This window comes from Sycon ciliatum, chromosome 4, assembly GCF_964019385.1.
Source record: "Sycon ciliatum chromosome 4, ocSycCili1.1, whole genome shotgun sequence".
NCBI lineage: Eukaryota > Metazoa > Porifera > Calcarea > Leucosolenida > Sycettidae > Sycon > Sycon ciliatum.
This window is the reverse complement of record NC_088646.1, coordinates 6412702-6437701: the sequence shown is the minus strand read 5'-3', so window position 1 is coordinate 6437701 and position 25000 is coordinate 6412702. Positions and strand designations below refer to the sequence as shown.

General features: G+C 47.5%; 1 protein-coding gene across 1 annotated transcript in view; it reads right to left on the bottom strand.

Annotated features, from left to right (window-relative positions):
* Positions 1-288: 288 nt before the first annotated feature.
* The window catches only part of LOC135814145 (uncharacterized), a gene marked incomplete in the record, with an annotated part of 26616 nt that continues 1904 nt past the window's right edge, over positions 289-25000 (bottom strand). Inside the window, 24 exon segments of the mRNA XM_065327216.1 lie at positions 289-1572; positions 1754-1869; positions 2430-2579; positions 2735-2803; positions 3923-4010; positions 4524-4651; positions 5748-5836; positions 7338-7389; positions 8556-8698; positions 10155-10177; positions 10896-10976; positions 11658-11732; positions 12500-12697; positions 12972-13115; positions 16143-16317; positions 17229-17305; positions 17998-18150; positions 18759-18875; positions 19328-19483; positions 19793-20695; positions 21184-21356; positions 22989-23555; positions 23840-23909; positions 24890-25000. Of these exon segments, the coding sequence (XP_065183288.1) occupies positions 1531-1572; positions 1754-1869; positions 2430-2579; positions 2735-2803; positions 3923-4010; positions 4524-4651; positions 5748-5836; positions 7338-7389; positions 8556-8698; positions 10155-10177; positions 10896-10976; positions 11658-11732; positions 12500-12697; positions 12972-13115; positions 16143-16317; positions 17229-17305; positions 17998-18150; positions 18759-18875; positions 19328-19483; positions 19793-20695; positions 21184-21356; positions 22989-23555; positions 23840-23909; positions 24890-24979 (3879 nt within the window).

Here is a 25000-nt window from a genome sequence, read left to right as displayed (position 1 = left end):
AGAATGGTTGCTAACGTAAGCGTGCAAGTTTTCCGCTACTGTAATGAGGTAGGCTGGAGAACGTAAATCTAAATTGTTGTGAGCTGGGCAGTAGAAAAGTCCACACAGTCACATTGCAGCACATTGGTCCACCAGCCCGTCGCACCAGTAATTAAAGCTGAAAAGCACGCATAGTTCTCCACGATCGTACAGGACACCTGTCCAGAAAAAAGTGCCAGCCACTGTTTCCTTTGCCCCTCCATAGGTTTCACAGGCTATACTAGCTGATTGTCCCAGCATCCTCAACGATTCCGGTACATATGCTTCGTATACTCCGCATCATAAGGTAAATTGTAACTAATTGTTATGTTAAAAGAGCACTAGAAAAAAAAAAAAGTGTGTGTGTGGGGGGGGGGGGGTTGTAATCAATAAAGCTTCATGCGTGCTCTTCTAATTAACGTAAACTGTAATTTCTCTGCAGATTGACAAGGCAGGCTATTGTAGGAAGCAAGGCAGGCTATTGTAGGAAGCAAGGCAGGCAAATTGTAATGCACTGCATGCATATACTGGGAATGTAAAATAATTTTGTCGTAAGATGGGATCTATAGAAATTTCTGTGGTATCTGTATTTTATTCTTAAAAGGAGATGCGGTCATACTGCCGGCATCTTCCTTCAAGAAATGGAGACAAACTGCTGGCATCTTCCTTCAAGAAATGGAGACAAACTGCCGGCATCTTCCTTCAAGGAATGGAGACAAACTGCTGGCATCTTCCTTCAAGAAATGTAGACAAACTGCCGGCATCTTCCTTCAAGAAATGTAGACAAACTGCCGGCATCTTCCTTCAAGAACTGATGGAGACAAGCTGCCGGCATCTTCCTTCAAGCATGTACACGGCAATAGTTGTCAAATTAGCTCAATCAGCATAGCTGTGGATGTTTGCACGATAAGACTAAAGAGCTGTGTAGCACGCATTGACCAAGCAAACGCATTATTCATTCTAGGCGTGCAGCAGGATGGACCGGCAAAGTAGGGAACAGAAATGAGCTGCTGGAACGGGCCTTGGGCGTGCACCATTTCGCCTGTGTCAAAAGTGACGCAACTTGGCCGACAGTGGAATTTGGTTAGAGTACAGGAGAGACGTATCTGGTATTCAAACCATGCAAGTACTCGCTTGTTATTCTCTCTCCTTGCTGAACACAGAATAAGATGTGACAGTATTAGAGTAATCCGATGATTCCGATAGTTTCCAAATGAGTCGTGTACTTTAGTGGCATCTTCTATAGTTCCTGTTGATAGTGACTGGTGTGGCTGTACAGTTGAGCACCAGCAGTACAGACTGTTCTCTATTGCGTCGGCAGTGCAGCTAGGCAATACAGTAAGGGCACAGGGGCCAAGATCTGGATAGTGCTGCAACTCAGTCGCAGCCCTCGGAATCACTGATGCCACCACGGCCAGTAAAACGCACCCTGGTCCGGCAGAGTTGCATCCGCTGATGTGTATCATGACTGCTGATGTGCTTCAGGGTGGCGACGGCTAGGGGGATCCATGGTTAGAGATCTGACGGAAAGCCTCGGTTGAGCCAGATGGGCCACTATGCAGCAGAATAGTACACACAACCAATCAAGCACACATGCCCATGTGAGCACACAGGTTTGGAGGTGACTACACGTCACAGCAGACAGAATGTGTTGATGCGTCATACCCGAAGCACAAAGTAGCATACATGTACGCGGCGGCCAAGTGACCAGGTGGTCACTTGGCTAAGTTCTTACCATGGATTCTGGATCAAGACAGAAATGCTGGAATGCCATGTTAGTGAAGCCCTCAATGGTCAAACCTCCAAGGTCGGCGTCAGTGAGGAAGTTCTGCTGTAGGTCCATATACATATCTAAACAAGCACACAGACACATTATGGGTGTTACTTCAACAGGGCATTTGAAGCCAGCAGCTCACCAGACAGCTCATACGGCATACCTGGTAGCTGTATTGCTAAACTAGTGATCACTTTACTACTGCGGCCGAGCATGCAGGCCGACAAGCACGTGAACCCCTGCCAAGCCTACGTCCCCGAGATAGTCGGGGAAACGGCCGGTGAGAAAGGGAGAGAGAGAGAGAGAGAGAGAGAGAGTGAGAGTGAGAGAGAGAGTGAGAGAGGGAGAGTGAGAGAGAGAGAGAGAGAGAGAGAGAGAGAAAGAGGAGGTGGAGGTGGAGAAGGAACGGGATGGAGAGTTGTCCCATGCAGTGGATAACACCTTGGACGGATCTCCCACCGGAATGTAGCTTGGTAGTAACCTACCAAAGAACGATGGCTGCCAGTAAAGCAGTTTCTAGTCTGTAAAGAAACGAAATCAAGTAGACTAGCGACTGGAGACTGGAGACCAATATTCATACTACTTGTAAATTATGTGTTTCACGCCGAAGAACACAGAGTCGTTCCTTACCACTTACCACTTGTTACTCTGGTGTTCATGTAGATGTGGAAATAGTCAGTTAGCTGCTTTTCATCCAGCGAGCCACTCTTGTCAGCGTCAAACCTCTCAAACTCTGCGTGCAGGAACTCCCGACTTGCACTTGACATTTCGCCACTGGCCTGTATTGCTATGGAGACATTGGAGGATAGGAGCATGAACACATGGCAAGACAGTCATTAAGATGGGTACAGGAGCAGTGTGATACCACTAGCGCAGCAAAGGAAATATATCAGCAAAGCACTTATCCTAGCAAATACATGTATGCGGCTTGCATCGTCTTACCCTGTGCATGATCAAACGGCGAGTACGCCTCCACCTCATCCATGCTCTCTTGTGAGCTGCCACCAACCACTTTGTAAGTTTAAGGATACATACATACATGTACACATACATGCACACACGCACGCATGCACACACACGCACACACACACACACACACACACACACACACACACACACACACACACACGTAAATACATCACGAATGCTGCATGCAACATGAAAGCATGTGGTCGCAGCAGTTCAGTTGCACCCCATGGCGCCGCTCCATGAGTGTACATGGGTAACGCTGGGTCACAGTCATTGCTGTGAAAGCGCTCAACAACTTTACAGTACTACCAAGAGTACATAACCCCATGCAGAGTGTGCAACGCCACACAAATCTCTGTCACAACTCGTTTTCAACATTACGTCATTTTCATGTACTGTAAGACATGTTATTATAACGAGTCGCAAATTTAACGATTGTCCAAAATTCATAGGTTAACGAGAAGATATGTTAACGATCTTGCAGTATTCTGCCATATCCAGACACAGCATATATGAAGCAGTACGGCCTCAACGGATCTTATTATAACGAAGAAATGTCATCCGTTAAAACGTTAGATTTGCTTCCTCGTTATATATACATGTCTTACAGTAGCTGCGCATGCAGGCCGCGACATTCCGCTACATGAAAATGACGTAATGTTGAAAACGAGTCGTGACAAGACCCTATTGCGCGTTGCACACTCTGGGGGTTATGGACTCTTGGTACTAATGTAATGTTTACAATGATTTCCACATAACGAGGAGTAAATAGAATAAGGCACGCTTGTCTTGCTCTACGCACTCCCATCAGTTATCTGATGGTGAAGTAAAAAATGACAACAAACAATCATCAGAATACAGTCATTTGCACCATGGTTGGGTTGGATTGTTGAGGGTTGCTCTTGAACTGGAGTCGAGTGTCTCATCCAGCCGTGTCTCATCCAACCCTGTCTGGCATCAAGCTGCTTACCAGAGCAGCGTACGTAGAACAATGCATGGCTGTGGTACATAGCCCGACTGACAATACAAGCAGACTGGGAAACATAGTGTAGACTGGGAAACATTGCGTAGACCAGGCGACTTCTTGGGTGTATCTGAACACCACCAGTGTCACTTGAAACCCTTTTCGGACGTGTAGCGGGCTAACGGTGCGTGACTCACCATTCCAGACTTGTACGGTGCCATCAGTGTAACCGGCAGTGAGTGAATCACCAGACTTGGAGAACGCGAGTGCCATGATGGGATGTTGCTGAACATCCACCACACGCGGTACAGCAGCCCACATACAAACACACAAACACACACACACACACACACCACATGCCATAGAGCCCACATGTGCAAACATCCCAGGTAAGAGACGACATATAGGGGTAACCGCCTTGCTCCTTATATCCTCAGGATCAGTGTAGTTGTTGGAACAAGGTGTTTGAATCAACAATGTAAGAGTACGAGTACTCGAATGCTTTTCCATTTCAATTCAGCTGCACCCTAGTAATGCCTATACAGTACTTGCAAGTCACTTTCTTTCTATAGCTGCTAGTCACGTGACACATAGTCAAATTCAGGATTGAGACACAACTGGAAATCTGTCACATGACCTTCCACCAACGGTTCCGGACATTCAAGGCACGGTATGAGGGAACACATCATCTATATTAGTACCGGCTTCATACCAACGTACACTGATATACATGCTTGTTTGCAGATACTGTACCTGAGGTATCAAATACGTTTTCAAACTACATGCATTCTGGCTTACCTCGTATTGTTCGGGCAGAAAGAACGGCTTGCCAGTGACAATATTATAAAGTTCCACGCGGCCAGATTCACTGCCGATGGCCAGGGTATGGCCATTGCCGGAGAAGGTCACACTCCGCACTGGCACATCTATCAAATCAAGATACACATACATGCACACAGACACACATGCACAGACACATGCACAGACACATGCACAGACACATGCACAGACACATGCACACACACACACATGCACACACACACATGCACACACACACATGCACACACACACACACACACACACACACACACACACACACACACACACACACACACACACACACACACACACACACACACACACACACACACACACACACACACATGCACAGAGCCATACACACACAAACACACATTGACACAATACATGTAAGATCACGTAACACTCACTCACTCACACATGTTCACACACATGCACGCACGCACACATGTACGCACACACGCACACACACACGCACGCACGCACACACACACACACACACACACACACACACACACACACACACACACACACACACACACACACACACACACACACACACACATACAAGCACACACATACAAGCACACACCTACGAATGTAACCTCTGGTTTTCTCTCCCTAGACCCAGGTTCAGTTTATAGGTGTGATCCAAAGTCTCGTGCATGGACATGGTCGTCCCAGAGTGACTGTATCACCATCCGCACATGTACATGTGTGGTAGGATAGGAAGCATAGAGGCTTGCATACTACCCCTGCTGCTCACACATAATGCATACTCTCCCTGCTGCTCACACATAATGCATACTCCCCCTGCTACTCGGACATAATGCATACTCTCCCTGCTACTCGGACATAATGCACACTCCCCCTGCTACTCGGACATTATGCACCCGTCAGTGTGGCTAACACCTTCGGGAGATGTAATAAATTTCTCATTACATGTACATGTATATCCCCTCCTCTCCCTAATAGACACACATGTACATGTACACTGGGCATAGCATAGAGCTCAGTTTGCCTACAGTGTAGTACAGTGCATCAACATGTTTAAACTCATTACTAAAGAGACCAGCACCCCCCCCCCCCAACCCTGTTACACCATTTCCGGCTTCAAGCCTCGGAAAAATATGTTTATTTCGAGGGCAGCCTCTAGTCCCCGTGTTAACACTATGGCCGTGGTGAATGTGATTGGTAGATTACCTTCCTGAAGACGTATCTCGTTTATCAGCAGTCCACTGGCTGTTGTCCACACGGAGACTTTTCCACTGCTTGAACCTGTGATTAGGTATCTAGCATGGGAGACACACGTACCGGATACAAGGCTGTCATGATCATAGCCACAACTACACGTGCTGTACAGTAAAACCTGGTGTAAGCGACCTCTGGGTTTAGCGACCACCTGCTCTTAAACGACCGTTTTTCCATGCACCGACAGTTCTACACAGACACTGTGGGACCTGGTTCTTAAGACCACCTGGCTTTAACGACCGCTTTTGCTTGCACCGTGGCCCGTGGGGTGGCACCGTGGGGTGGCACCGTGGGGTGGTCACTTAAACCAGGTTTTACTGTACTTGACATGGCACAATACAGCAGTAAGTAAGTTATCGTGTCCGTTCCCTCACGACGGCCGCTCACACCTGGTAAACCCAGCGACAGGTGCAGCGCCTAATGGCGGGGGCGAGGGGATAAATCTAACAACCACTGACACAAGTGCCGAAAAATCCGGATGGGTGGATTCGGGAGTTGAAGGTTTTATTGGAATTTGCGGCGGTGGACCCCATGCGGCTTATGTTGCAATGATGCGACACACGTGGATGTATTTGCTTTGTGCAATGGACCTGGATGAGAAGGTACTTGCTCCTGTTGGAACATCGCTCTCTTAGGGTTTTTCGCCGGTGGTTGTGGGTCTGCCACCGACTTTAAATGGCTATTCAGGATTTGGTACACAAGCGGAAGGCCCAGGCACATGCACTGCAGAGAGATAACAGTGCTATGTTCGCGACGCAGGCAATTGCTGACGGCTTTGAGGATCGCAAGAGGAGGCGTCTTCTTGAATTGCTTTGCCCAATAGGAGGCATGGGTATGGTCTGTGGAGGAAGAAATTCCAGGACACCGTTGCTTTGTGGTATGGCTGGTCACTGCAGAATACTAGTACTCCTGAGTCCTGCATATGCGGGCAAGAATTTTCAGTGGAGCATCAGCTTCAAGTTGTTGCAGTCGTGGGTCTTTTACCACCCTGCGACACGATGATGTTCGGGATCTCCTGGCGGAGGAGCTGACAATGGTCTGGTTGGCGGTCGGCACAGAGCCGGCGCTCACATCACTTGCTGGCGAGCGAGCGATTTCACTTTCGGACAGCGAACGTCAGTGATGATGCCAGATTGGATGCGAGTACCTGGGAGGTTTTGGAGCCGTGGGAAGGAGGCTTTTCTTTGATGTAAGGGTTTTGCCCAGATGCCCCTTCATATTACTCTAAACCTACCAGTGCTCTCTACTGTAGTACAAGCAACATGAGGACTCCAAGCGTCACGAGTATGGGGAGAGAGAGAGTTGTTAACGTAGAGTGTGGTTCCTTCAGCCCACTAGTGTTTGGTATTCATGGTGGTTGTAGTCCGTTGTGTACAATTTTTTCGTACGTACCACACTCAAGAGAACCATTTTTCCAATAGGACCTCCAGGATGCGAAACAACACAAGATAATAATAATAATAATAATAATGTTGGTTATTCAGTTCTATAATCACACTGGCTTGAACGGCCGCAAGCCAGGTTTAGCCCAGTGTTTCTCACCTTCCCTGTGTGGAGAATGCCATGGAAAGATCACATGCGGCTTCTTCATGGCCTGCAGATGAAAAGGAAAGAGAGTACAGTACATGTAGCATGCTTTATAGCACTCCGCCTCTATTTGCACATGTATTCTAGTATATCAACACTTGACCACAACATTGACCTAGCACAATGTCGAGCAGTCAACGTCATCTTTCAGCAAACGTGCATGTGTGTTACTGGCATAACAGAACCAGTACTTAGGTAGGAAGTGTGAAGTTTGTATGAAAGCCTATCATGTCAGTTATCCGTGTACCATGATGACGTAACAGCTCACACCTGATGACGTAACAGCTCACACCTGATGACGTAACAGCTCACACCTGATGACGTAACAGCTCACACCTGATGACGTAACAGCTCACACCTGATGACGTAACAGCTCACACATGATGACGTAACAGCTCACACCTGATGACGTAACAGCTCACACATGATGACGTAACAGCTCACACATGATGACGTAACAGCTCACACCTGATGACGTAACAGCTCACACATGATGACGTAACAGCTCACACCGCGTTGTGTGGCTGTTATCTTCTCTAGTGGTTCAATACGAAGTTCTGATGCCACGGTGTTGAGCAGTAGAACTGCTGCACTTCAAGCACGAGTCCGGCAAATCTCCAACGCCACATTTGCCGGTTACGCAGCCATGTACTGTGCCCCTTTGACCACAACTGTGGACCCTGGCTAGCGCCAGACGCTACTAAAGGAACGTCTTTTGCATAGCTTCTGGAATTAACTTTCTTTGATTACCTCGTGTAAGGATGGCTGATAAAAGGTGTTCCCAATTTAAAAAAGCTTTAACAGGGCTACAAATTTGTACACCCTCTTCTGAAATGAAACCTTTATCAAGGGGTCCTCTCAGCAAAACGAAAATACGTTCCCAAAGGTAAGCTGCAAGAACACTTCCACGAACGTTTTCGCCCATGAAATCGTGTATTCCAATAGTACACACTGGCAAATCCGGCACTCCTCCATATTCTTCTAATTCTGGTATTCCTCCACACCACGCCATGTCCTTCTCCCGAAAGCACTAGCATTGAAGCCAACAGCAACAAGATCAGGTCAGATACAGATAGGGGTCTTGCTCTGGCTGGATCAGAGTCCGAGCAGAACTTTGCGACTTTCTCCTTCAAAAGACATGCACACTGCTTAAGCGATATCATGCCGGCTTACCGGTATCAAGTTGTCTCAGTGGACAGCCCAGTGTCCAGTCGAGCAAGTAAACAATGTTGTTGCCCTTCGGTGCCAGCCGGTCTTTCCCTGGCTGCATACTGACGGCCAATACAGGACGTTCAGTATTACATGAGAACTGCATGCTGTGCAACGGGTAACAACACATTACCAACACCAGTCAGCTGGTGTAAATCATTCAGATAGTCAAAGCTTTGGTGATCTGATAGCGTGGATACCATCAGGCTATGGAGAATAGAAGTAGATACCATCAGGCTATGGAGAATAGAAGTGGATACCATCAGGCTATGGAGAATAGAAGTGGATACCATCAGGCTATGGAGAATAGAAGTGGATACCATCAGGCTATGGAGAATAGAAGTGGATACCATCAGGCTATGGAGAATAGAAGTGGATACCATCAGGCTATGGAGAATAGAAGTGGATACCATCAGGCTATGGAGAATAGAAGTGGATACCATCAGGCTATGGAGAATAGAAGTGGATACCATCAGGCTATGGAGAATAGAAGTGGATACCATCAGGCTATGGAGAATAGAAGCGTCGGATTAATTTAAAATAAAAAGGGAAGTTTTGAATGGCATGGTTAGAAAACTGTGCTAAGCAATCGTAGCAATATGTACTCATTTATACCAAGAGTACATAACCCCCAAGAGTGTGCAACTCCAGCTATGGGGTCTGCGATAGGCCTAGCCCAAATTTGCCGGCAATTCTTCCAGCAAAATATCGAATTTTCCAACGAAAAGAAATTGCTGGCAAATTCCGAGCAAAATATCGAATTTACAGAGGATCCGGGTGTGTTTTGGCAATTTTATTCAAATTTCTTTGGTTTTATTGGGCCAACGTCGTGCTGAAATAGCTCGTGCAGGTTGTCTGTGGTACACAAATTTGAAATCATGCTACCAAATCCGTAATACTGACACCATTATAAGTTTTGCTTTCCTCATCAGAGTCACCATCCACTTTTACCAAAGTAGACGGTTCATTCGAAGCCATTTTTGCCTCAAAGCAGGAGCAAAATGGAGCAAAATATCGGAAACGAAAGGCAATGCCTAGCAAAATATGGAAAGTGATCGGGCAAAATTTGCCGGCAAAATATCGAAGCGCCCCGAGCAAATTTGGGCTAGGCCTAGTCTGCGACGGCAGAACTTCACATCACGTGATGAACCCGTACACATTATTTGCACTCTGTGCATGATAGATACAGGGTTGTACGCAGCCCAGCTTTGGGTACAACTCTTTTGTGGTCACTTTGCACGGTTTGCCAGCATAACCTTTTGAACCATGTCACGTGATGTGAAGTTCTGCCGTCGCAGCACAGCATAGAGGTTGTGTAGGCAGTTGCACACTCTTGGGGGTTATGTACTCTTGTTTATACGGATAGTACAAGGTCTTCACAAGTACAGTAACCGGGAGCAAGCACAGGACATACCACAAGACTAACAGAGGAGCGAGATATACAACTAGTTTTCATGAGTGGTGGAAGCAAGGCCTGCATACACCCATGGCTGTACAGCCAGAGAAAGATCCCGGTTTCACTATACTGTGGTGCACAGTCAGGAGCGACCCACGGAAACTTACTTGTGAATAACTGCAGGCCCACTCTGCATGGGAGGAGAAAATCATAAAGACCAATGTGAGAATCCAAGTTTGAACTGACTGTCAGCTGCATCGACGTCGGCACTCGGCATTCAAAACGGAAATGCCAGGAATCTCAGTATGGCGTATATGTACATATGTACTCCTAGCATGCATTTGGCCACACATCATCCGTTCCACAGCATGTATACGAATGCTGCTCAAGATGAATTTGATCGTTCCAGTCTAGTTTGTGCCCTGCATCAGTTCACGTCTCTGTGGTCTTAGGTCTTGGGTTGCACAGCGCCCGACGTGTACCTGGTTCGTGTGACCGGGTTTCATTGAGCGGCTGTGCACACACATTGGCCACACGTTAATCAGCTATAGTAGTAGACAACATGTCTGTTTCCCTGGTCTTCCCCCTTTCTATGTCATTTGTATGTTTCTATTTTCGCGGATTCCGCCCCCTCGTTATAATTTAAGCACCGTTCAGCGCATATTGGCTTATGATTTCTTTTTCTTCTGTTCGTATTTAGCGACTTGACTAGTTATTCTTTTCCTTCTCGTTATTTTGCGCTGCAGCATATTATAATTTTTCTGGTTTTAGAGTTCATCCCGATTTTTTCAAGATTGAGCTACAGTACATTTCAGTGTTGCCGGTACAAGAGGCTTTTTCTCTGTGTAAAAAATATGCACAGGTTGCAAATCAAGTACATGTAGTTAAATCCTGATTGCAATCATTACCTGTCCCTGTCCAACATTTATCGTCAGTTGTGGCTTGCGCACAAGACCAGGCTGTTCAGCGAAGATGTCCCACAGCAGGACCTGAATGAGAGCAGAAGAGTCAGACAGGACAACTCACACGTTGGCCAGGCATTCGACAAACGTACGCAGATTGCGCATGCATGCATGCTGCACTGGGATAACAATCAAACTGAACACGCTTGCCAATACGTGTACCTTTTTAACTTGAAGAAAATCACAGGAATGTTCTCCTGGCTTTGTCTAGAATACTCTAGATGATGAAATGCATGCCAGTAGAGGAACCTACACAGCACAGGGCTGCTTTGCTGTGGGGTCAATCACAGGGAAAGGGAAAAGGAGAGAGAGGGAGGGAGAGGGAGGGAGAGAGAGAGAGAGAGAGAGAGAGAGAAATGAGCCGAGGTCAGCTAAAACATGTCTTTGGGGGTTTGTAATTTTTTTTAGACATGACGAAATGGATTTTTTCTGTCGAGCAATTTCACGCAGTGCTTCATTCATCAACCGTTGGCGGCAGCATCTTGCCGAACTTTGTTCTCACACTTGTTTGGCGGTCTAGTCAAGCAGCTGGCGAGCAATGTTACAATTTTCTGGCATAAGTGGTTTGGCAAAAGTTCACTCCTAGACATGTTTTAGCACTGAGGCTGTCACCAGGCCCAAATACAAACACAGTGTAGCCTCAAACCCTGGTTCAGACGGTGAGAGAAACCAAACTATCAGACATGAGTAAGGTTACGCATGGCTTACCTCTGTCCCGGACACAACACCAGCTGTTGCAAGCAACCCCGTTGGCGAGAATGCCACCAGGTACAGTTGTTCATCCTAAACAATAAACAAGCACACAGATTACTGTGTGCTCGGATGCAGTAGCAAATAGTACCTGTGGGACGTTGGAGGTCATTTTATTCAGCAAGTACACTGTATCTGTCTAGAGATGACTTTCCTGGCACCTGGAACGTTTTAGTTAACTTGTGCACAGCTGCCCGTCACGAAGAATAAGCACCCCCCAGGCCAGGGAATCTTCAATTTGGCACCACCGGCAGCGAACATGGCTGCTTTGAGAATAACTTCATTTACCACCAGTTGAGCATCACTAGGGACCTTTCGCATTTGCTACGAATCGAATGCGAAACGAAAATTTGATTCGGTTCGTAATCGTTTCGTCGAGAACAGACTTCAGTTTTCGCAAGTCGTCATGCAAATGTGCATGGCAACTACGAATACCGCCAGCAGCTTGGCGTACGGGTATTTACACGCACACGTGCATGGATCATGGAATCAAGGAAAAAATGTGTACCTGGCAAAACATGTGTAGCTGGCCAAATAAATGTGTACCTGACAGATTCGGAGCGCGCCACGAATGAAGAGGCTTCCATTCGTGAAAACGAGCTCTCTGCAGGGACTCTGACGAATCCTCGAACCCAGGTGACGGATCAGCATTCGTTTCGTATCCGTACGCGTGGTGCGAAAGGTCCCTACTATCACATGCTCACTACAGACTCCACTGCCGGCCGGGGAATGAACTGTAACATCGGTGTGCCATCAGCACTCATTCAGTATACGGACACCGCACAGCACGTTCGGATTACCTGATAAGCTGGTTTAGGCTCGTCCAGAAGCATCGCTCTCCATCCAGCCCTGTACAAATCCACCACCTGCACCATGTCAGAGCCAATGGCGAGCAGGCTCTTATCATCGGACAGGAAGTGTGCACTGGACAGTATGGTGTTGGTGAACTTGCGCTTGAACACCACCTCTTCAGTACTGGCGCAGTCCCATATGCACACCTTTAGGCAGCAGCGAGAATCAGCAGGCAAGCAAACCAGGAATAGCAACAGAAGGAACACACGCATACCTGTCTGGCAAGCCAGGAACCGAGTACATGTACTACCGTGGCTAGTGTGAGAATCTGGATCACAGGCACTCATGCTGCATGTTTTCCAATGCCAGGGGGGGGGGGGGGGGAGGGGGGAGGGCTCTTGAGCTCACAATCCAAGCAGAGTTGGGACATGCAGAATGGGGACATGTACCATCTAAAACTCAGCTCGGCTGTACTCGTACCTGATTGTCTGATGCTCCGGTCAGGATCCGCTGCTCCGGCAGATTCAGTACCGTGTTCACATCTTTCCGATGCGCTCTGAACGACTGACGGCGAATGTAGGCCTGTTCAGTGTCCGGCAGTAACCTCTGCAGGAGTGCAGTTACCTGAGAAAACCGTTGTGCAGAGAAAACAACCAGTCACGGACATGCCTTGCTCATTGACCCAGTTCTTAGTAAGAACACTCAATGTGTTGCAAAACACCACATGCAACGTTCCTTTGAGATAACTTTCGTTAAAGTGTCCATGTGCAGCAAGTCATAGGGCACTATAGCAGTATACAAGCTGCATAGAAGTGAAAGCATCGAGGAGAGCCATGGAAAGAGGCTACACTATACCGGTGATCAAGAGTCCCTGATCACCCAGAGTGTGCCACTGGCCATTGGCTAGTGTAACGTGCGAGGACACTAGTCCAACTTGCCATGGCTGGCTAACGCCCCCTCCTTTGCATTGGCGTCTGCCATTGGACGGTGAAATAAAATAAATAAATCATCCAATAGCTATCAGGTACTTTATGCATACGGTTAGGTTGTATGACTTTGCAGACAGATCCATACCTACCTTGTGCACAGAGCATGCCTGCTACACTGACCCTACACTGCCTACCAGTTACACACAGCTGTGGGCCAGTTCATAGCCAAGTGTGTGTGTAACTTGGCCATACTTTGGGCCAATGCGGAATTTTTGGGATATCAGTCTTTTACAGCTACTTCAAAAGTATTTGCTGACTCCATCATGCATGGCGAGGGATCGAAAGCGCTTGAATGGTGGTCGAAGTAAAACAACGAATGGTAGATTCATGCGTCCCGAGCCTGATAAACAGACATTGTATCTACATGAGAAACGGAGAAGGCTTGCGCATTTGGCCCGGTCAGTCAAAATGATACGCCCCCTTGGACGAGTCCATCACTACTCAAGAGAACCGTGACCCTTGTCTGTGTACTCTTGCTATCATATACATGTTTGTATTACATGTACTAATGTAGGAATTTAGGATTTTACTGCGACAAACACCACAGCAGCAGAAGTGGTGCACACATGTAAAACTCTGGGGTTAGGGACTCTTGTTGTGGAAGCGGTGCAGTCAATGATCGGTGCACAGGTATGGTAGCTGCTTGAGTGAGTGAGGTACAGTTCTGGACAGAGAAACCCGACTGACCTCATGAATAAGGTAGTTCCACGCACAAGTGTGCATAGTGCTGTGTGTGTGTGTGTGTGTGTGTGTGTGTGTGTGTGTGTGTGCGTGCGTGCGTGTGTGCGTGCGTGTGTGTGAGCTCAAGATTGTGCTTTCCTGGTTCATGAAGGCCGAAGCAGTACGCGTACAGACGTTATTGTTGAACAGAACATCATGTTCACATTAATTTTGTTCCTTTTTTCAGTCGTTGCATGTTATAGTGGACCTACAGCAGACTGTTCATCTGGTTTGTGATATTTCCTTCCTCTGTTTGTGAGTCCCTTTCCATCAATATGGCAGCTTGTTTTGATTTCCTTTTTTTCAATTCATTTTGCTGTACTTCCTGTTTTGTTTGCGCCACTGCCCCTCACCTTGCGCACAGTTCTCTGAGTGGAGGGCGGCATGACCCCAAGGGGTAGCTGATTGATAGTACCGTAAAGTACCGCCAGAGCGCCCCACCCTGATTTTACAGCCAGGGAAAGGAAAAATCGTATGGCAGAGTGCAACAAAGTTTGTACCTTGTGTGAACCTTAGTGTACTAAGGTCACACTAAGCAGGTTTTTGTGTGGAGCTCGTGTCCGCTTGAAGGTACGGATTGTATGCAGAACGTGCAATATGTGTACAACGTTCGTGTCGTATGACCTACAGACAGGAGACCACCTCCACAATACGACCACGAAAGGACGAGATGGTGGGGCGCTCTGGCGGTACTTTACGGTACTAGTAGTATAGCAGTGTGTGTGTGTGTGTGTGTGTGTGTGTGTGTGTCCTATATGGTGCAGTATAAACAGCACTGGTTACCCCAGCAAGTGTAGGGTGTGCATAGGTAACTGTCTTGGCCGCCCTATTCCGATGTACTCCGTGTGGTGTAGACCAGGTGTGCATTGGGGGGTCGATTCACATGGCTTCGCCAGTTGTGTGGATTAGACAGTTATCTGGCGCTTGTCTTGATCTGTTTCAATCAGAATCAGATCCGCTATCGTTGCTATAAAGAGAAAATCTGTGGGTGCACATCCAGTGCATTTGCAGATTTGCGTGCTTCTCTTGCGACGGGCGTTTACATGGTACATGGTACATATGGTGCAGTGGTATGTGCAGCGATTTCCAATCGATAGGTTGCGGGTTCGATTCCGACGATTATGGTCATACACGTCTTTCTTCTCTTTATCAGACTCCTCCTGACTTTTCTTTCAGTCTTTGTGGTCCACTTCACAACAATAACACACACAGAAGTCTCTGCTGTGAGCACGGTGGCTCGGCAATGGCGAAGTACTGCACCAACGAAAAGCCACTGCGAAGTGAGAGGAATGCGGTCCAGCACAACATTTTTGCTGACGCAAAAGTTGTGGGGAAATCCCAAAATCGGTGCGATTTTGCATGAGCCCAAATGTTCAAGTTACTCACAAAGACACAAGCTTTCCAACTCTCTTTGGCCGTTGGAAAGCGTACTTTCTCCTGGGTGGTTACCAACAGCCAGTGCATGCCGGAGTATGTGGTGTGATGCGTGTGCGCAAAAAATATGAAAAAGACCAAAAAGTAGGGATTCACTGGCCAGAAAAAGCCACTTCATAACTGTGTGGTGTAGACCAGGCTTAATAGTGGCAGTCAATTCTTCAGCCTTGCAAGCTGTTGAATGGTGCAATCCCAGCACAAGCTGCTATGGCTTCTGCTCTAGCATCGCTATCATCACCTCCGGCGATAGGCGTCCAATGGTCCAATGGTGTGTGCGCGCGCGTGCGTGCGTGTGTGTTGCCAGGGCCGCGTAGCCTCCGGTGCTACTTCAGTTTAACATTGGTTATGTTTGATTTCTCTGGCTAGGACTGCACAATCATTGAGTAATCGTACGAGGAGGGAATTGAATGTGGATAATTTCCACATCATTACTCATTCATCACAGCTCCATGATCATGCATTGAAAGTTTATTCGAAACACAGGGCAGGGTACAGCGAAATAGCTTACACTGCGATGGCCTTCCTTGACGGCCAGGTCCAACGGCGTCAAGTCGGACTTGTTCTTCGTGAATGCCGGGGCCTGGTGCTTCAGGAGGAGCTCAGCTACCGGCCTATGTCCACGACAGCAGCACATGTGAAGGGCCGTGCAGTCATCTTGATCAATCATTTTCAGGTCAGCTCCACTGTACAAACAAAGGGAAATCATGTACTGTAAACCGCCCAATATTCGCGTCACGAAATTTTCGCGATTTCTTAGAACCAGCAAGTTTGCGATGGCAAAAGTTCGCGAAGCACCGGGGCCACCTACATACACCCACTGTTGAAGCTTGATTTCACGCTGGTTAATATTCACGTTACGCTCTTCTCGCAAAAATAGCGAACATTAATCCGTCGCAAATATTAGGCAGTTTACAGTAACAAGTACCGGCAACATGTAGCAGAAAGGCTGTATGCTAGATTGCACATGAACTGTACCTCTGTAACACAGCCCATCTAAAACACTCTAAGACTCAGAAATGTACCATCGCACCTGGTCTATGGTGACCATCATGCATGCACTTCTATGGTAACCATCATCCATACAACTCTGTAAAGCCATACACTGCCAATCGGTGACATCATACATACAACTCTGTGACATCATACATACAACTCTGTGACATCATGCATACAACTCTGTGACATCATACATACACCTCTGTGACATCATACATACAACTCTGTGACATCATACATACAAGTCTGTGACATCATACATACAAGTCTGTGACATCATACATACAACTCTATGACACCCGAGTCATATCACACATGCAACTCAGTGATATCGTACGTGTGCCATTTCACTGAGGGCATCATCGGATATGGCATGGGCATAACTGTTTGTAGTTCTATCTATACATACATTACAGCAAGGTGAATCCTGTCAGTTGTCCACATATGTACATACGTTGTATACTCAATCCCTTCTACAATGCATTGCCTTCTACTTTCGCACCTACACCATACACCTGGGCCTTTTCAAAAGCCAGCACTACTGGTCTGGGCAGCACAGTATGCATGCAGACAAACAGCTACACCTACACCTTCTTACCTATCAATTAGCAGCTTTGCAGCATCCAGCTGTCCACTTTCACACGCCAGATGCAGCGGTGTCCTCATTTGCCAATCCTTCCGCACACAATTGTGTGGCCAGAGCAGGGAGGGACAGAAAAGAACAAAACCGTCCATGGAGTTCGCTACAATGCTTCACCAAGACAAAGCCACACAGGATTGTAAGTGTAAGCCACCCCATACGTCCTTTATGCTCACATTCACTTATCACTCACAAGTACAATACCCAGGTAACAATCTGGCCTACATGACTGGAGGCAAATCTAGAATTTCGGGAGGACGAGAAGTATTTCCATGAATCGAATTCATGTTAACCTCAGAGCTACGGGTGGTGTAAAATTACAACTCATGTTTCTCCTAGCCATGACTTATTGTGATGTGAGTCAGGCAAGTATTTGTGACATTTCTGATCCGGCCTTCCCAGTGCATTTAGAAATGAAGTGAAAATTCTCGGTACCCCGTAAACAGTTTAATACAGACAGGCAGGCAGGCTAGCGTATACCTTCACATCGATAGGTGCTGTGGGAGTGGGGTTTTGCATAGGGCTAGAAGTGCTTTGTTCCTCACTGGACTTCATTGGCATCTGTTCGGCCAATGAGCTCTGAACTCCGCTGAGGAGACCTAACAAGATCAAACCATGGCTAGCTGGCCAGAGATTGAGAAGTCTAGGGCAACATGCGTAGAGATGTGCTAGCCCCCCCCCCCCCCGACTTTGGCAGCATCTACATGTAGAGCAGCAGAGCACTTACTCTCAAGTTGATCTGAGCTTTGTACTTTATCAGGATGTTCATGGCTATCAGGTTGTTGGCTCGTGCGGCAACGTGAAGCAGAGTGGCACCGCCTGAAGCACCACCCATTGTCATATTGACCTGTGCACCGTGTCCCAGGAGCACGTCCAATACCTGATACAATAGAAACAATAAACAACAACACGCCTTGGCCTCCTACATTTAGTGTGGGTCTAGTCATGTACGGTACACTTTGAGTAATGACGTCACAGTGAATGACGTCACAGTGAATGACGTCACAGTGAATGACGTCACAGTGAATGACGTCACAGTGAATGACGTCACAGTGAATGACGTCACAGTGAATGACGTCACAGTGAATGACGTCACAGTGAATGACGTCACAGTGAATGACGTCACAGTGAATGACGTCACAGTGAATGACGTCACAGTGAATGACGTCACAGTGAATGCGTCGAGGCTGAAGCATTCACATGGACTACAGTGTGTCTTATCCACGCTGATCCATACAATCATACCGACAGGCATGACCTAACACAGTAGTCTGCCTAGTCTCTCTCTCCCTCCCTCCCTCCCTCCTTCCCTCCTTCCCTCCTTCCCTCCCTCTCCCTCTCCCTCTCCCTCTCCCTCTCCCTCTCCCTCTCCCTCTCCCTCTCCCTCTCTCTCCCTCTCTCTCCCTCTCTCTCTCTCTCTCTCTCTCTCTCTCTCTCTCTCTCTCTCTCTCTCTCTCTCTCTCTCTCTCTCAGGCTCAGCCGGCCTACCTCAGTGTGATCATGATAATATGCCATGAAGACTGGCGGCTGGCGGCTCTCCAAGTGTGGCTCGTCTGGGTTGACTCCTGCCTCCAGCTGCTCCACAACTTCCTCCACCAAACCTTGCTGTGTGATCAGATAGAGAAGAGAAGAGTCAAGCATGACTTATGTTTGTACACGTAGCACTAGGCCATGTATGCGGGACAGCGTTAGCCCTGAGTTAGTTGAGGATCAAACCATGTACGTTAGCAAGCACATGAGAAGTCAACCAATCGTAACTTGATCAGATTTTGACCAAATTCAAAAATTGAAACCGATAAGCATTAGAGCAAATTCTCAGCAGCCACTTCGAGCAAATGCAAGACACATTAGATAAAGTTTGAGGAGACAGTGATCAGACCTTTCTTTCACAGTGAGTGTGGAGAGTCACTGATGAGTGAGAAAGATGATATCTGCCACACATTCTGGGGGCATGGTTGGTGAATTTGAAGTATTCGTAAGCATGCTCAAACTTGTGCATGTACATGTACGCATACCCAAATACCGTTAAAAAGAAATGCACACAAACCCGAGCATACCTGACATGCTTGGTGAAGTGCCTTGAATGGATTCACAGGCTCGGCTATGCTATCGCTCTTCTCTCGACACGCCTCTTCAGACTGTGGGCTGCAGTCGTCGGGATGAACCAGGTCAAACTTTTCAGTGCCATCGACACTGGATACTGAGATGGTCGACTGCAGCAACATGCATGACATACACACAGTCAATTATGGGAGCAGGACAGCAGGTATAATATGGAGGATCAAGCCCTACTTTCCGCTGTGAGCTCGGGCTACTGTCAATGATGTGTACAATGAAAATTAGTGAATGCAAATGAAAACCAGTGGGTACAAAAGAAAATCAGCCAGGATCAGGTGAGTAGTATGGCGGGATGGGTACACAAATCCTACAACGGCATTGGTACAATAGACTAAGCAGAGGCAGAGCCGGCACTACCATACACCGGTGGTGGCTGGATATAAATGTCGTATCTCTCGGCTTACCAGTCTCTTGCCCCCAGGACGGAAGATGGCTGGCATCATCTTGGTAAGGGAAGAGCCAGAGCGATTCCGTTCAGAAGTTGCAGAGAGCGATGACTGACCCGAACTCAGCAGCGCTGACTGTGTTCCTTCATCCTCACAGTCCGGTGACGCAATCTGTGGTGATGTTATTGAACTGGATGATTCACTGACTGACAGTGATGGTGGGTGTTGAGGAACAGGCCTGGCGCCGGTCTGCGAATCTGCAATGGCACTATGTGTGCTCAGTGCATCAGGTGAACTGACTGACATAGATGAATCGGACACAGCCGAGTGCAATGGAGACACACTGCCATTGGACAGAGCACCATTACTGTACGTAGGTGATAGTATATTGCCGTCAGATGTCATACTAGTTGGGCTAGGCAAGTTCGTTGACGATAAATTCCGGGACTGGCGATTTTCTAGAGACTTTGGGGGACCAGGAATCTTTATCATGTCGCTCTCAGATGAGACCGAGGCAAGCGATGAGAGCGATGGAGATTTAACCATGAGGTTTTGTGCTTCGGGCAACTTCAATGAGCTAAAATCACCACTGTCTCCGAACGGACTGGCCTCGGCTTTAGCTGCTCCTGGCGTGCTTTCCTTGGCTGCATCATCTGGCATGTCCCCACCTGTTGTTACGGTTTCAGCCACTTCAACCAGCTCATGTGTGATAACCACTTGATTTGTAGCGTTACTGGTGCTGCTGTTGTCGTTCACCTTGGCAGCCATGTCTCCCAATATTGTCACTGCTGTTGGTGTTGCCTCTGGTGTTGCCGGTGTCAATGTCACCACAGGATCTATATCGAGAAGGTTGGCGGCTGCACCAGTACGTGAAGGTCCATCAATCTCATCTGCATCAGCAGTACTAACAACAGTGGCAACCTGCACAAAAACAACACAGTACATCATGTATCAGTCAGGTGTAGCCTACCTCTTTCAGGATTACATGTACTTCAACTGCAGGGTCTTAGAACGGTGGCCGATGGATACGTTTGCTGGTGTGGTGTGTGCTCATGGCCGTGTATGTCCGCACCTCTCTCTGTTCACACGTGCATGCTGACCTTTGAGTACAAGCAAACTGCTAGAGCGAGCAGGACACTGAGAGAAAACAGAACGGCCAACGCGGAACTAGAAGGCACTGCGATGCAGGTTATTCATATACATGAGCAATGCGCATGAGGGGTGCGCCTAGGGATGCTCCGAGCTACAACCATGACCTTTCCGTCCACTGTTTGATTTATCTACATGTAACGGTTATAAGCATGTACAAGTACACTGAGCCATACACAAGCCACCATGGGGTCAGAGATCTGGCAACATCACATAATGGCACTCATTGACAATGTGACGCCCATACAGGTGTGACCTACCTCTTGCCCAGTCTGCTCCGCAAGCTCTGGAAACTCAGCTTTCCACGAGAAGCCACCATCAGACTCGGCACCAGGCTTAGGTGCGAAAAATGCATCCTCCGATTTGTCACTTGCAGAAAGATCTATCAACAGGGCAGCTGCTGCTGATTCGGGCTGAGGGGCTGATGTTGTGCCTGAGAAGTGCAAGGAAAATGAATTGATCTTTAACCGCAGAAGATACAGATGTGAAGGCTACCGAAATGGACTTAATAAGACCTAGTCCAGTTAGGGGCCGTCCGAGGTTACCAATAATATTTTCAAAACGAAATGTTTTCGTTTGTGGGTGGGTGGGTTTGATGGAGTTTCGTTTTGAAAATAATTATTGAATGCTGATGGAGAATGCCCAGTCACTTCTGGGTGTCGAAAATTGACATCAATATTTTATTGGAATTCGTTTTACCTGCAGAAAAGGTGGGTGGGTGGGTGGGGGCTGAAAAATACTAAAACTTTTCGTTTTGTAAAAACAATCGGTAACCCCGGACGGCCCCTTAGGGGCCTTCCTTACGTATCGATATTTATTTAGAAACGAAAACTAGTCGTTTAGGGGGGGGGGGGGGAGGGGGTTGAGTGCCTGTTTGTTTCTCGAAAAATATCAATGCACAGTTCGTATGAGTGGGCACGTCCTGACAAAAAAATATCGATACTATGTACCGTTTGTATGAGCTCGTTTCTCAGGGAGGAGGAGGGGGTTGAAGGGAAATGACTAGGTTTCGTTTCTAAATAAATATCGGTATTTACGGATGGCCCCTTATTGCAGTGAAGCAGCTAATAAAATTCACAACCCACAATTTTGTAGGAGGATGAAAGCACCAATTTTACCATAACACCATTTTGAAACATCCTGGACAAGAGTATACGGATGGGCAGATGCACAATCGATACACCTGCTATTTATATTATAATATTCGCATTCAAGGCCATTTTGCATGTAATATTAATTTGGCAATGATCTGTTCCGTGAGCCATCCTGCATACCAGTTAATGGGGTGTGCATGCCTGCGTGTGTGTGGTCACCATTTCTTGACTAATTAATTCTTTTTGTATAGTAAATATTCATAGGTTGAGAGAATGGAAAAGGGACAAATCTGAAGAAAAATTGACTGTCACCACCAGGACTCGAACCAGGGACCTTCCAGCGATGCTCTAACCACTAAGCTATGGTGTGCCTGGGTAGCTGTCATCCCAGCGGAGACCGTTCAACATTTTCTCCAGACTTTTTAAACTCACACTTCCCGTGACACCACACAGGCTGGTGAGATGATGCAGCCCTGGCTGTACCCCGCACACACTACACAGGCACGCACACGCCATCACACACTACACAGGCACGCACACGCCATCGCACACTAGACGTACAGTGATACAGTAAAACCTGGTTTAAGCGACCACCCAACGGCGCAAACAAAAGTGGCCGTCAACGCCAGGTGGTCTTTAGAATCAGGTCCCACAGTGTCTGTGTAGAACTGTCCGTACATCGAAAAACGGCCGTTAATTAAGAGCAGGTGGTCGCTAAACCCAGAGGTCACTTACACCAGGTTTTACTATATTTGCAGAGTAGATTACCGGAAAAGGTGACCGCCAAAATCAACCAGGTGACTGCTGGCCCAGAGGACTACTTGATCTGAGACCAAAGAGCATGTCAGATTGTCATTGTTAGTCAGGCAACTTTGAATACGGGAACCAGCCTATTTTGCGCCCCTTGAGCAGTAAGCTGGGCAGGTTTTCAAACGTTAGTTTAATACATGTACGTAAGACTAAAAACTCACCAGCACCTTCTGATGTTTCACCATTTGTAACACGACCCAGTACTGGTGACTTGTCTCCAGCTACCTGTACGCTAGAGTTGCTCATCAGCCTGTCAAATGGCGTCTCTTTTTTCTTGTCCAGGTTATCTCGCTTTGGCTTGGGAGGTCGAGCCGTCTGTTGTTCGTTCTGCCTGCGCATGAGTGACTTCTGGAAGGGATTCTTCTCAAACGATGGCGAGGCGATGGTTTCACTCCGTAGCCGGTCTGTAGGAGCTGGTGTGGTGCTACTCTCGGACAGCTTCTCTTCAAGATCTGACATGCTTACTGCACGTTCTTCCCGTGGCCCCGCCTGCAAAGTACTTTCAAAGGAGACGGGCGGTAGCGGCGACACAGGGCTTGTTGTCGTACTGGTCTTCAGTGGTTCCACCTTTGTCTCTGCAAGATCCTTTTTATAGGAAAGTGACGGATAGTCGTATGACAGCTGGCAGCCGACAATCTTGGCGGAATTCTTGCAGCAATGCCAGTCACTACCGTGCAGTAGATCTGGGTGATAGTGCGACTGCATGATGTTATCCTTGACATAACACACTGGAGAACACAGGAACAGGCACAGCATAGACTGAGGCACAGTGTACGCTTGCATTACGGTTTACATTGTCATGTTTATGCTGCAGTCGTGTCCGATCATGCCACTTAAGCTACGACAGCAGACTACATAGAGACTGTTCAGGGTCAGTTGCTGTTGCTTCAACGCATTCTCCAGTGCTGCGTATTGCCGGTGAAGTAGGACGATTGAACTCTATGTATCCGTGTGCATGCTACCCGCAGTGAGCAATACACGTACAGCAGCACCCTCTGACAGATATACTTACATAGCCGGATTTCCAACATCCACGCGTCCCTCTCCTTGTCGCTAGGAGCTGTAAGATACAAGGACCCGCCCTGTCCAGGAAATCCAAGACAAGACAGATTTCTCATTGCATGTACAGAACAGAACTGCACTAACAGGTTAGTAACGGCCATGCAGCTGACAGAAGCACCTACATGTATGAAAGATCAGAACTTCTCCAACCCAGATGTGCCCTTCACAACTGGGCTCTTTATATATACACCACGTGCCGACAGACTTGCTGGAAGTACAGTTATAGAAAGGGTATGCATTAGCACCGCATAAGCTGCTAAATGCTACATACCAACCAACACATAATTCATAATCATGATACGTTTACGCCTGTTGCTGAGCATGAAAGATGCAAACGTCTTGCACTTGGCTTGAATAGAAAATCGCCCCTGGGAGCAGTCAGAAGTAATGCATAGATCCGTCCAGTGACTTGCTGACCACCTCAACCTTACTGACAGCTGTAGTCTAGCACTAACACTACATTCTCAGCAATGTAGCAGTGTGTGAATGCGTACGTTACACCCGTATTACGTAACACTGGTCTGGCTACATAACATCGGCACGGCCATGACAGGTCAGTAGATCTCAGAAACGTCACGTCATGGCCGCATAGCACCGGAACATGGGCAGGCTCTGGATCTGGCTAGCCCAGCGCTCTACATCACCTGTTCTGCTTACATTAGTGCTAAAATAGGACCTGCCTACTGCATGGAAAACATGGATTACGTGATTTACGCCACCACTGGCACTAAACTAGTACTGTATGCAGTGCACTTCCACTGCAACCGAGTACATGACTTACCAGGCTACATACTCCAACAGGCGACACACTAGGACACAAATTCCATTGTATTTTTTATAATAATTACAGGTGAAGATACACATTTCATACACATCAAATTCGAGACGAGGATCACAGCCACAGAACCGCAAGGCTAGTCCGAGGCTCATATTCCGTGCTTATGCAGTGCGGTAAAGATACTACACATGCATGCATGCTGCTGCTGCTAGCAGCACATACCTTCTTGTCCTCGCAGGTTGTGATGACCTGAAAACTATGCTTGCCAAACAGGTCATCATTCAGCACCTCCACGACAGATACATTCTTCATTCAATGCTACCCTTCTCGTCC